This window comes from Phocoena phocoena, chromosome 6, assembly GCF_963924675.1.
Source record: "Phocoena phocoena chromosome 6, mPhoPho1.1, whole genome shotgun sequence".
NCBI classification, from domain to species: Eukaryota; Metazoa; Chordata; class Mammalia; order Artiodactyla; family Phocoenidae; genus Phocoena; species Phocoena phocoena.
The window spans coordinates 83,852,872-83,867,007 of record NC_089224.1 but is presented as its reverse complement, the minus strand read 5'-3'; the positions used below and the strand labels follow the sequence as shown (position 1 = coordinate 83,867,007).

Here is a 14,136-nt window from a genome sequence, read left to right as displayed (position 1 = left end):
AATTGTCTTTTTAATTATTAATGAAGCTGAATCAGTTATTAACAACCTTTGCACAAAGAAAACCCCTAGACCAGATGACTTCAGCAGGGAATTCTTCCAAACATTTAAAGAAGAATTTAACACAATCTTACACAAATTCTTTAGGAGAATAAGAAAAGAGGGACTACTCCCTAACTCTTTTCATAAGGTCAATGTAACCTTGCTACCAAAACCTGACAATGTAAGAAAGGAAAATTATAGGTCAATCTCTCTCATGAACATAAATGCAAAAATATTAGTAAACAAAAATCCATCAATACATATATTTCAAAAATATATCATAAGTAGGACAATGTAATCAATGTAATTCACCACATTAATAGCAAAGAATAGAAAAAATAACATAATCATGTTGATAGATGCAGATACAGTATCTGATGAAAATTAAACAGCTAATTGTGATTTAGAAGAACTCTTAGCAACCAAAAATATAAGAGAATCTCTAGCAAACATCATATTCAATGGTGAAATATTTAAAGCTTCCCCTGAGAAGCCAGAATGACTTAAGGATGTCAGCTATCACCAGTTCTATTGCATTGGTGGTCCTAGCTAGTTCAATAAGGCAAGACAAAGAAATGAAAGTCATAAAAATTGGAAAGAAAGAAATAAAAATGTTATTGTTCACAGACAGCATGATTGTTTATTTGGATAGTCCAAAACAATACACATGAAAACTAACAGAAGTGGGAAGTAGCTTATATAAGTAATATACTACTTATGTATGAACTTGTAAAAAAAAATGTAAAAGGTACAACAAAGTATAAAAGATGCATTTCTAATAACATTGGTATAGGGACCACATTTTACACATTTTTCATTATGTTACTTTCACATATTGTAACAATCTTGATAAATACTTATTCAATGAATTAATAGGGAATACATTTTCTGACTTGGAAAACATAATATGCTAGTGTTTTTAAAGAGTTAAAGTAAGTAAACTAGCAAAATATGTCAATATTGGCTAAACTGAGAGAAATCAATACACTGCTACATAGCTGAGGGAAGCATAGATTAACCTGTGTGTTTTAATAATTGGTGTGAAAGTATATATCAGAGCCTAGTCACATTCATATACCATTCATTACTTTGATTCAAAAATCTCACTTACATGAAATTATTCTAAGAGAATAACCCAAAAGGAAAAAGTTAAATGCACAAAGATGATTAATGCAACATGTTCTATAAATAATGAAAAAGTATCCAGCAATAGGAAGTTACTGATTTAATTCTAAAGTCTAGGTTACAGGCATAGCTTGGACCTGACTCCCCCCCAATACTCCCACTACTGTTGTCACCTTAGGGTAATTATTTAAGCTCCATGAGCTTCAATTTCCTCCTCTGTAAAACAAGGATGATAATAGTAACTACTTTATAGACTTGCTGTGAGGAGTGAATGAGTTATTTTACAGAAAGCTCTCAGAACTTTGGAATATTAAGCATCCATGATTATGAAAAAAATTATATACCAATTGAAAAAGTACTGGTGATAATTCTGAGGGAGCAAAACAAAATGTGGTTTGTAAAATCATATGATATATATATTTATATACCTATAATCATATGCCATATATATATATTTTATAAAAGTTATCAAACCATTCCCGTTCTATATGATGACTTTGTTAAATTATATATGCATATATATAGGCAAGGAGTAGAAGAGAACATAGACAAATACAAATCACTTTTAATGAACAGATTTGTGAGTGATCTCTTCACTTGGTAAATTGTTGTCTTCCTTAATTTTAGTTAACAAAGAGGCAATGCTCCAAACACTTTGGAGCAGACAATATAAAAAAGACGTAGAATTTCTACCTCTTTGTCTTGAATGTTAGGGTCTGCGTTATTTTCCATGAGCACGGCCATGCAGTTGATATATCCCCCATATGCAGCGCACTGCAGTGGGGTTCTTCCTGCATAATCCTGCACATTTGGGTTGATCTTATTTTCTATCAATATCTGGCAGACATCAGCATTTCCTCCCAGCGCTGCCCAGTGTAGAAGAGAATGTCCATCTTGGTCGACTAGATCTACCCTTGCTCCACCTGAAAAAGCAAAAATATAATGAAAATGTCTAATACAGAGAGCATTTATCAAACAGAAGTTTAAAAAATGTAACAACAGTCCTTTAAACGCTTTACTCTCAGCAAAAAGCTTTCATGTATATCATCTACTTCAGATTTTTACAATAAGCCTGTGAGCTGGTCAGGGTAGGACTCCTTCCCCTTTTACATAAAGTGAAACTGAGGATCAGGCAGGTGCAGTGACTTTTCGCAAATCAAACAGCTACTAACAGGTGGAGCTAGCAGTGAACCTTGAGTTTCCTGATGCCAGGCTCTTCCCTCCATCCTTCTACCCAGGCAGCTCTCTGCCATGTAAAGCTATATTTCAAAGGCGAATGGAGGAACTTCCCTGGTGGCACAGTGGTTGAGAATCCGCCTGCCAACGTAGGGGACTCGGGTTCGAGCCCTGGTCTGGGAAGAACCCACATGCCATGGAGCAACTAAGCCCGTGCGCCACAACTACTAAGCCTGCGCTCTAGAGCCCGTGAGCCACAACTACTGAAGCCTGTGCGCCTAGAGCCTGTGCTCTGCAACAAGAGAAGCCACCGCAATGAGAAGCCCGCACACTGCAACGAAGAGTAGCCCACTCGCCGCAACTAGAGAAAGCCCGCATGCAGCAATGAAGACCCAACGCAGCCAAAAATAAGTTAAGTAAGTAAATAAATTAATTAAATAAATCTATTAAAAAATAAGGTGAATGCAAGAAATCCTACCTTTTGAGAGTGACTTGTTAGGAGCACTCTTAATAACTACTAACCTTTGATGAGTGTCTGAATCACATCTTTGTGTCCCATCTCACAGGCTCGGAAAAGTGGAGTATGTTTCATGACATCAGTAGCATCTACTTGAGCATTATTTTCCAATAATAACTTCACGGTGCTGACATGGCCAGAAAGGGCAGCAGCATGTAAAGCTAAAAAGGGAGTGAAAGAAAGTGAAGAGCTTCCAAATAACAGCTTTACCTTTTTATTATACTAACTATGTGTCTTCTTCACTTTTGATTTTCTCATCATTTTGGCTAAATGCAATTTAATCTTCAGGATTCTCTATTTTTTAACTTTAACAGATTTCTATCTTCCTTTCTATTCATATGTATTACTCACACTTTCCCCCTTTTCTTCTACCTTTCTCATCTCACTGTTTTCTTCCTTTCCATCCTGTTGTTCTGAAATGGTCTCCTCAGTTACTAGTTTATTATCTTTTCCTCTTTCTAAGAGAGTAAGAGAACCAAAAAATGACAAAGAGAAATGATTTAAATGATGCAGGCAATTCTGCCCACAAACCCACTCAATTAGTATATGTCCCTGAGGGGTTGTGTGACGGGACCGTCAATCTACTGTTCCTTCAGTTGGTTACCTGTGCTATTCCTGCAGTTGGTCTGTGTACCCACATGGTACTGAGAGTATGTGTATCTTACTGCACTGAGTGCATTTTTCATACAACATGACTCCAAATGCAAGTCAGCTATTTCCTCAGGGCGCAATTTCAAAAACAGCAATTCATTTCAAGATTGGAGAAAAAAGTGAGATGGAATGTAGTCTCCTCTCTGGTAAGGGGTTTGAAAGAGTAATTTTGACTATGTGTGAGTTTCACATTACGTTGATCCCTGCCTACATTATTCCACTCTAGTGCTTATGTCATCACTCTTTAGATTACTCTTGAAATTCTATTTAATTCATCACTCTAAATTCTGAATTTTTCAGGATAACTGTCTAGAGGCCTGGGTCAATTCTTTCTAAGGGTTATGGCTCTATACTGTCTAGGATAATGTTTCTTTCATAAAGTGTGATCCATGGACCAAACCTGGGATGCCTATGAAATGCAGATTCCTGGGGATTTGTTGAGAAGCTATTGCAGACTGGGTACTAATATAATGCTGGGAATTCAGCAGGGAACAAGATAGCTAAGGTTATATTCTCATAGAGGAAGCAAAACAAAACAAGAACACCGAAGTAATAACATTTAAGTATTAGATGGTGATGGATGGTATAATTAAAGAAGTAAAAAGTATTTTGATATATAGAGTGACTGGGGGATTACTTTTGATTTGTGGTTAGGGAAAGCCTTGCTAAGGTGCTGACATTTATGTTCAGAGTAAATCATAAAAAAGAGACAGCAAAGCAGAGATCTCAAGGGAGAGTAGTCTGGGCAAAGAGAACAATGAGTACAGGGGTAGGAATGAATCTATGTGTTTAAGGAAGGCAAAGAAGCTGCAGCACAATGAGTGAGAATGAGGTAAGTCAGAAAGGTAGAAAAGGCCAGATCATAAATGGCCATACAGGTCAGAGTGATGGAAGACACTGAAGGGCTTTACGTAGGTGAGTGATATTCGATTTATGCTTTCAACAGATCACTCTAGCTGTTTTGAGAATGCATTATAGTAAATTAGAGTGTAAGCAGGGAGACCAGTTAACACTAGCGCAGTTGACTGGGTGAAAACAGTGGTGGCTTGCACTAGGGTGACAGGAATGGAGATGGAGAGAAGCAGAAAGATTTAGATTATATTTTGGAGGTGGAGTCAACAGGACTTCTTGACAGGATCTGACGTAGGATCTCTATATAGTCTGGGAACACCCCTAGTAATTCTCATGCATACTTGAGTTTGAAAAGCCTGACCTAAATGGCTGAATGTTAGTTTGGCCTAGACAAGATTCAGCTGGGTGTGAGAGACTTCAAAAATCTGAAGTGTGTCATATGGAAGACAACGCAGAGTGGAACATTCAGTTTGACAAATTTTGGCTCAGTATAAGGAAGTGCACCCTGATAGAGTGAGATTAAGATGGAAGTAATGGGTTCTCTGTATTGGAGCTGTTCAACCAGAGGCTGAAAGACACTGGGGAGATGTCTATGGTGAAAAACACTGGTGAGAATGTTATAAGGCAAATTAAGGCATGATATATCTGTGAGAGTTCTATGATTTTCACATTTAAGAGCATAAGAATGCTTTTTTTTTCTCCCAGATGAAATTTTATACAACATCCAACATATAAAATAGTTAAGAGTTGAGTGGTTCTGACTAAAGTAGGGGTAGAGGGTTACTCACTTAAGCATTTATCCCTCAGCAACATTTCAGGTACCTCTATAGGAACGTGTTGTTTTGAAGAACATGGTTTGGAAAACCCTGGACTAGATTTAATTTTAAGGTACTTTTAAATTCTGAAATTCTACAATTATGTAATGTGGCTTCAAGTATGCAACGGATAATCTTCAGACAAATATCAATGTCAAATTTTTAAAAAACAGACAAAATTTCAATTAAGCATAAGATAGAATTAATAATATTAAAGGAAATTCCCCATTTCTGACTATTTTCATTTATTTTAAAACAATCTTAGACTACTATTGCTGCTCCCTCTTTGAAAAAGTACCACAAGTTTACCGAGGAGCTTTAAAAATTATTTTCAATAACTTTCTGTTATGGAAAATTTCAAACATATTCAAAAGTAAAGGCAATAATAGTCCAGTGAACTCAATGTTGTCATCACCCAGATTCAACAATTATGTGTTGGCTAACCTTGTTCCATCTAACTGCTATCCATTCCCCCACTTCTGATTTTTTGAAGAAAATTCTAGAGTCATATGCTTCCGTTTGTGAATATTTTAGTATGTCTGAAAGACAAGGATTCTTTTTTTTAAACACAACCACTGTATCAGTCATAGTATCTCTCATATAACTCTAACAGATAGAATTCAATATGAAGAATTGCTGCCTTTGTACTGAAGAACTGAAAAAGCAAAAAGGGAACACTAAGGTATCACAGAGGCAGTAAATGCAGAAAACGGCGAGCAGTTCTAAGACTGAGGAAACAAAGAGAAGAGGATGGAATTAATTATTACAACTTTAAACGCTCAGAAGAAGCACCCAGCAGAGCTGAAGCTCAGACCTCAGAGGAGGGGCTTTGCTTGGCTGTTGCGGGTATCTCTGAGGAGGGTGCTCTTTGGCTGCTACTGTGAGTGCTGGAAAAACTGCAAAGTGAAATTAACTGTTGCCACTGGAACAAGCTCTCAGTACTCTGTTGTGTGAGACTTACTAGGGTAACGCTGACAGGAACGGGAAACAAAAACAAGAATAGGAAGCAAACAGGAAGATGCACTCCCCTGCTCCTCTTCCAGCTTTCCAGTCTCCCTGTACTGCCCGCTATGGGCTGACTCCCTGCTGGCAAAGAGGGAATGTGGTTTGCAGAGCCCCAGCCCCAGCCATGCAAAGAAAAGATAGGCCCATTTTCATATCTAAAAAATATTAACAAAAGTTTTATAATATCAAATATCCAGAGAGTGTTCACATTTTCCTGAGAGCTTTATAATTTTTTTGTAATTTATTTATTTGAATCAAGATCCAAATAATACCCATATATTGCTATTGATAAGAACTCATTTTTAATTAAAGCAAAAGAACTCTGTAGAGGGATGATGGAAAGGAACTCACCTGCATAGAAGAGAAATGTCAGGAAGGTATCTCTGACATATAATAAAATCTCCTTAGGATAAAGAGCCCAGGGAATGAATGAATTTGAGAGGAATTTATGTCTCAACCCCAACCATGATGCACATTGGAAAGGCAACTTTGGTCGACAGAATGCAAGTATCCTAGCCCATACTTTAATAAAATACATGAAAAGTTAAACAAAGAGTGATGCTAGTGATAAAGACTGCATACTAATACAAGTTTGAGAAAAAAATTAAATATTCAGATCATTTATAAACTCAGTGTCCTATGCGTCTGTACAATACTCCTTAAGAAGCTTAAGGTCTACTACGAAGCTTTGGTATAGAAATATTCAATACTTTCAAAAGTTAAAGCCTTTATCAAAATTGATATTACCTAAAAACTCTTTTTAAAAAATTAGAAGGTGAGATGGTCTCGGTATAGGGAGGGAGATATGAGGTGTAGCAACCCCATTCCCCTCTGTCCCCCAAGTGCTACATCAATAGTGTCGGTGGTCAAGAAAGATCTTATCCAGGATAACAGGTAGGTGCAAACAGCTCTAGTATGTTTCTACAAATAAAAAAACATAACATTGAGAAGCTCATAGCTGAGGTTTTGTTCTGTTCAGTGTTATTGTGCTGTTGTGTGATTTTTCTTTCTCTTTCTGACTTGCAATTTGGATATACAGGTGTCCCTCGATATCTGTGGGGGATTGGTTCCAGGAGCCTCTATAGATACCAAAATCTGAAGATGCTCAAGACCCTTATATAAGATGGTATAGTACAGTGAATACAAGTCAGGCTTCCATATCTGCAGATGCAAAACCCTCAGATACGGAGGGCTGACTGCAGTATATAAGGAAGAGACCTCTAAGGTGACAATGAGTGTTAAAAAACTTATACTTCTCTTACTAATCAACACATAGTTAGAGGGCTCTCTTATTAGAAAAAGAGATTAAAGGAAGCACCTAGTAAGTGCTTTTGAAGCTTTGAAGCTTCTAGAGCCATGGGAAGTTAACTCTGAAATGGGAGATTCAGGATGCAGCAATGCTGTTCAAAACTGAGAAAAGAGCATATTAAATGAGCCTGGTGAGAACATACTTAGATGTGTGTGTCCTCTAAAATGTAATTCTAAATGTTTGAAAATATAATTAATAATTGCTAGGTATGTATAGTTTTAAAATGCAGGTTAATTCTTTTTTACACAAAGATATATGACCAGAAGAGTTCCCGCAATCATGTCTAAGGAGCAACAAGGCTTGTAAATCAAATGCCAAGATTCACTTGGTAGAAACACAGGCTAATTTTAGCCATAATACTCGGAAGAAATAAAGCCGTTGGAGTGATGTCCTGGCAACCTAAACTTAAAAAGTTAAGATGAAAGTCAAACAATATTAGATTAGGAACAATGGTTTCAACTTACTATTTTGCAAAATAGCACCATCTACACTTTGAAGCTTGAATGAAAGCAAACTGAATATGTCTGCCAGTTCTTACCTGTACCTCCATACTTGTCTGCCATGTTAATGTCAATGTCAGATTTTAAACTCAGCATAGTCCTAAGGACGTCATCACTGCCTTTCCCAGCAGCCCACATAAAGGATGTTCTTCCTTCAAGGTCTGAATCATCTTTTACTGAAGGATGTTTTAGAAACACTTTAACTGTTTCCTGTAAGAAAACTTCATTTAAAAATTTGAGACAAGAGAGTAGCATTTTCTTTGGTAAGAAAGCCAGTGTTATATGTGACTTCCACTAAGAAGCAAAGTATTTTCTCCTCTACTTTTTTTTTTTTTTTTTTTTGCGGTACGCGGGCCTCTCACTGTCACGGCCTCTCCTGTTGTGGAGCACAGGCTCCGGACGCGCAGGCTCAGCGGCCATGGCCCACGGGCCCAGGCGCTCCGCAGCATGTGGGATCCTCCCGGACCGGGGCACGAACCCGTGTCCCCTGCATCAGCAGGCGGACTCTCAACCACTGCACCACCAGGGAAGCCCCTTCCTCTACTTTTGAATCAAATGAAATTATCTTTTTATGAATAACGAAATTACAATTTCCATTGAAAGTAACAATCTTCTCTCCTTATACATTGGTTTTAGTTTTCATAGCACTTCAAAAATATAACCTAACTCCCTCATTCAACATTCTAATAATTGAGAATGATCATCCTCAATTAAGTTTAAAAACTCAACTGCAGAGAAGCCTAATACATTCTCTCGCTGTATGTTTTGTTGCTATTTTTAAAAATAGTGCATTTATCAAATAATTATGGGTGGTTACTGAGAAATGCAGTGTTCAATTCATCTAAACAAATATTTATTCAGCATTTCCTACATTCAAGGTCCTTCCTCTATAGAATCATACAAAAATTAGGACCCTTAGTAATTCTAATAGTGTTTAAGAATTTTAATGGGGGTTAATATTCATAGCATTTAAAATTGCATCTTTCCTCAAAACTCAGATGCTTACAAGCTTTTAGGAAGATCATAGAAACTTTTGCTTGAATGGAAATGAAATAGTTTCAGAAGAAAACAATTTCTGGAGGCTGTGAGTTGGCCAAAAATGTACAAAATGTTGATGATCAATATTTCAGAGCAAGAAAAAATTTAAGGGCTCATCTCGTCCAGCTCCTCATTTTACAGATGATATTTAGACTCAAGGTCATATAAGCATTGGTAGCAGTTAACAGGAGTAGAATGCAGGGTTAAATCACTTCACTCTTTCCACTGTAACACACACTGCTTCCTAGTCATAAAACTAGATGTTGAGCTACTGAGGTATTACAGCTTAGTGCTCCTTAGGATCTAGTGTATGTCCTTATTAAGTAGATTTGAATAAAGAAATAAAATTTTGGGACTTCCCTGGTGGTTAAGAAGCCAGTGCAGGGGACACGGGTTCAATTCCTGGTCCAGGAAGATCGCACATGCTGCGGAACAACTAAGCCCATGTGCCACAGCTACTGAGCCTGCACTCTAGAGCTTGCGAGCCAGAACTACTGAGCCCACGTGCCACAACTACTGAAGTCCGTGCACTAGAGCCCATGTCTGCAACAAGCCACTGCAATGAGAAGCCCGCACACTGCAACGAAGAGTAGCCCCTGCTCGCCACAACTAGAGGAAGCCCATGTGCAGCAATGAAGACCTGATGCAGCCAAAAATAAGTAAATAAATAAATTTATAAAAAAAAAGAATAAAAATTTAAAATGTTGGTGATTTGGGGGGTTTCTTTTAATAATTTGCAAACATTTCTTTGTTGAGTATGTTTTCTTAATGATGAATGTTTGCAAGGGTTTTATGGGACTGTTGTTGTTGTTGATGATGTTTTTTAAAAAGAGAATTTCAACCTTTTGTGAATTAGTAGAGTCCCAGGAGATCAAGGGACTTGAAACTGAGCCTATAAAATTTGCATAATTATTAAAAAACGATTTCTGTAATTGGCAGATTGTCTAAAGCAATTGTTTCTTTGAATAAACATCTATAATGTTCTAGCATTCTTTCTTACTTGCATTAGCACAGTTACTTAATTACTGGTTTCTGTACATAGGTTAAATTTGGAGTCTAAGACTTGGGTTCAAGATCTTGAGCAAATCATTTAATCTCTTGGAACCTTGATTTCTTCATCTGTAAGTAGGGATAACATGTCCTTTCATAGGCCTATGTTGAAATATGGATTGAATTCTGATTTCCATAGGTTGACTAGACTGGGCCAATTGGATTTCTTATCTATGTGTAATAAGAATGAACTCCTCCTCAAAAACTCTGTATTTTTCTGAGATCTTGGGAGATAATAGAAGATAATGGTTTACCAAAACTTTAGGTGATATATAGAATAGACTTTTAGGAATGCCAAGAAGGGGGATGATTGCTATAGTTGCTCTGGGTATCAGAGAGAAGGAAAGGTGGGAAAATAAGATGTTTTCTCAATCCAAGAATTCAGTGTGCATTTGGGGAGGTCAGGAAGATGGAATTATACTATGCTGATGATAACATTCTCATAATTTAATGAAACCAGGTGTTTCACTATGCACTCTCATGTAGAAGGCAGCAAAATCCACTGTGACTGCGTTAATGTGTGCCTCTTTGGATACGTCTCTAGTTCTTAGTGGCCACTCATACTCAGGAGGCTGAAGCAGCCTAGACATTATCATGTTGCTGGCTGGACTGAGTGACATAAAGGATGAGAAAGTACTTTGTAAACTGTAAAGGGTGGCAGGAAGGAACTATTAATAATAGTTAATATCTTTGGATATATCAATAATTCATATTTTTGCTTTCTCAGATGTGCAATATACAAAATTATTAGCACAAATAATAATAACAATGAATGCTATTTCTTGAATACCTACTCTAAGCCAAGTATTACACTAGGCACTGGTCATAAACTTTCTCTAATCCTTACAATAATCCTAAAAGAAAAGGTATAATTATTCTCATTTTACATATGAAGAAACTAAGGTTCAGAGAGGTTAAGAACTTATGCAAGGTCATACAGCTAGCAAATAGCACAGTCAGGATTCTAGCCAAGGTCTATCTAGTTCTAAAGCCTTGCCCACTGCCTTCAGGACAATTATAGATTGCCAAACACCAGAATGTCTTTAGTGCCTTACAATTAACAAAAAAGATTAAGTACACTTACAGTAAAACAAATTGCTACACTGAACAGTTAAAATAAAAATTCTTTAAAACTTCCCATGTGACTAACAACTTTATAAAAATTCAGACTATCACCTGAATCAGAGGGTGAACAGTATGAGCAATTGTTAAAAAATAACTGCTACACAAACAAACAAGTGAGTACATGTAACAGTGTGAAACCTGAATAAGGGCAGTGGATTATATCAATATCAATTTCCAGTTTATGACATTATATTATACTTTTGCAAGATGTTACCACTGGAGTGAACTGAATGAAGGGTACACGGGATCTTGCTGTTTTATTTCTTACAACTGCATGTGAATTTACAATTATATCAAAATAAAAATTTAATTAAAAAAAAAGATAATTGTCATGCTTTACTTACAGCGAAGTTACTCTGAGCTGCATAGTGCAAGGGTGTAGCTCCTTGGCTGTCAGATGGGATGGTTCCAGACTTATTTCTTTCTAAAAGGAGATGGACAATCTGTGCGTGGCCTGAAAGCAGACACAAGGTAGTTACCACATAAAAGAACTGATTCATTTATAATCTATTTAAAGGAAAGGGGTAAGAAAAATCATTAGCACATAAACCAGCATTCACAATGCCCAGTGCAGCGTCTTCTAACTTCTCACGAAAATACATGATTATGTAGCATAAAGGCAAAAAATTACGACACTAAAAACTTAATGCTTCCACCAGGAAGGAAACGACTAATTATAATAGCCAGATTGAGAAAAAACTGTATTAGGTATCAGCTCACTGCATCCCCTGGCTTCACCTTATAAAACTGCTCATAAAAACAGAAGGCGGCACGTTAGAAGCCAGCCCATCTCAGCCATCGGTGTCCCTAGTCTCCAGGTTCCACTGCACCATCAATCAGAACTGCACAGTTGTCCTCTTCTGCTATTCAGGAGGACAACCTATAATACAAACTCTTGTGACCTCTGAGGCCTTCTATCCATCCCCTCTAACCTCCCTCCCCCAATTTTTTAACATCTAGGCAGTGATTTCAAATCCCAGAAAACAAGTGGGCAGGAATGATGAGGTGGTAGTAGAGAAACATGCTCTGCAGTACACTTTGGAGGATGTGGATGTGGTCTCCACAAGTGAAGAACTGTAGAAAGGATCAAAGAATAAATAAGCCTGGTAATAGTATATTTAGGAAACCTGAATTTCATACATGCCATTGCTTCAGTGTATAGGGAATGAGGCACTGAAGAAGATGCCACATTAGCAGAGCAAGAATACACTGCATGAAAGCCAGGCAGAAAAAAAGGAATTTGAGTGGGAGTTGTGCTCGTCTACCTGCTCTCCAGCTATGGTTTGAGATGGAGTTCTCCATAACATGAATGGGCAAAAACAGGATCAAAGGCAATCTATGCACATAGTCAATCTAAATCTCTCTTTTTTTTTTGGTACACGGGCCTCTCACTGTTGTGGCCTCTCCCGTTGCGGAGCACAGGCTCCGGACACACAGGCTCAGCAGCCATGGCTCACGGGCCCAGCTGCTCCGCGGCATGTGGGATCTTCCCAGACCGGGGCATGAACCCGTGTCTCCTGCATCGGCAGGTGGACTCCTAACCACTGCGCCACCAGGGAAGCCCTAAATATCTCTTGTTTGAAAGATAAAGAGAAAAATTCAGAAAAGCCTATATGAAAACATACTCTAGGACAGGGAGAAAGGAACACCATCAGAAAGAAGAAGAGCATACCTCAGAAAATGATCTAGAGAAGGATCCAGAGGAAAATTTCAGGCAACTGTTTGGCATCCTTGACTTTTGCAAAGAGATGGCCTCTATGAAATAAAACAGAATATCCTAAGAAGAGAATAATCTAAAATGAAAAGGTAATGGAAGGAGATAAAAAGGAAAAAAGCTGAGATAAAAAGAAATATGGATGAGAGAAGGAAATCAAAATATAACCTAAAATACAATCTATAAGAGGCAGAAAGAAAGCTGAACTTGTGAAACACAAGTCAATTTAGTGCTGTGGAGACAAATTTGCAAAGTCCTCCTAGAATGCAGAGGAAAAGGGATGAAACTGCACCTTGAAATGAAGTCTAAATAATAATTATAAATCTGACTACAAAACTGAATGCAATCATTTAAAAAAGAGATAATGTGTAATTTAAAAACTAAGTCCATAATAATAATGGTTTATTATAATTATTAATATTAATTAATAATTACTATCAGACTATATTTACAAATACCCAAAGAATGATAAGTGAAAGTGTGCTAAATTCCTCATTTTAAATAGATGGGAATCAATAGACACAGTTTTGCTCTGGACTCTGACTTAGGCTTACAAATTTAAAAGTAACTACCAGTAGAACCTAAAAATCCTCCTAAAACATTAGGCAATTCAAAACCAAACAACGAATGTAATCCACACACCACAAGGCAGAAAACAAAGGAATCAAGAAAAAAGCCAAAACACTAATAATACTCAAAGAGCAGAATAACAGAAAAAAGATCAAATTATACAATTTATAACAATGATTATCAGTGGGTAAAACTCCTTCACTAAAAGAGAAAGACTCTCACATTGCCAAAAATCAGACACATACACATATATACTCTCTCATCTAAAAAAGTGATCCCCAAAAAGATTAAGTCAAAGGCATATCAGGAAATATGATGAAAAGGAAATCAAGTATCATAGTATTAGCTCACACATAAAATTAAAGCCCTTCTCCAAAAAAGCAAAGGCATTGAATGTGATGATTATTTTATATTTACATTTGTCAACAAATGTGCATTACTTTTATAATAAAAATGAAAAGACATGATGTTGAAATTAATATATAACAGAGAATACATTTTATATTGCTAAAATTTAAGCATACAACAGAGGGATTTAGGTATAAAGTGCCACATATCAATTAAAAACTAAAACAATTAAATAGGAGGTGGGAGCTGACAGGGGGAGAGAAGCCATGGAAAATTTCCTATACTCATGCAGTTCCTCTTGC

The 14,136-nt window shown here is 37.0% G+C and overlaps 1 protein-coding gene across 1 annotated transcript in view; it reads right to left on the bottom strand.

The window, feature by feature from the left end:
• The window catches only part of INVS (inversin), a 137,935-nt gene that overhangs the window by 53,290 nt on the left and 70,509 nt on the right, over positions 1-14,136 (bottom strand). The window contains exons 7-10 of the mRNA XM_065878773.1: positions 11,547-11,656; positions 8,028-8,199; positions 2,863-3,018; positions 1,858-2,087 (exon numbers count right to left, since the gene is read on the bottom strand). Of these exons, the coding sequence (XP_065734845.1) occupies positions 1,858-2,087; positions 2,863-3,018; positions 8,028-8,199; positions 11,547-11,656 (668 nt within the window). The remainder of the gene's footprint in view (positions 1-1,857; positions 2,088-2,862; positions 3,019-8,027; positions 8,200-11,546; positions 11,657-14,136) is intronic.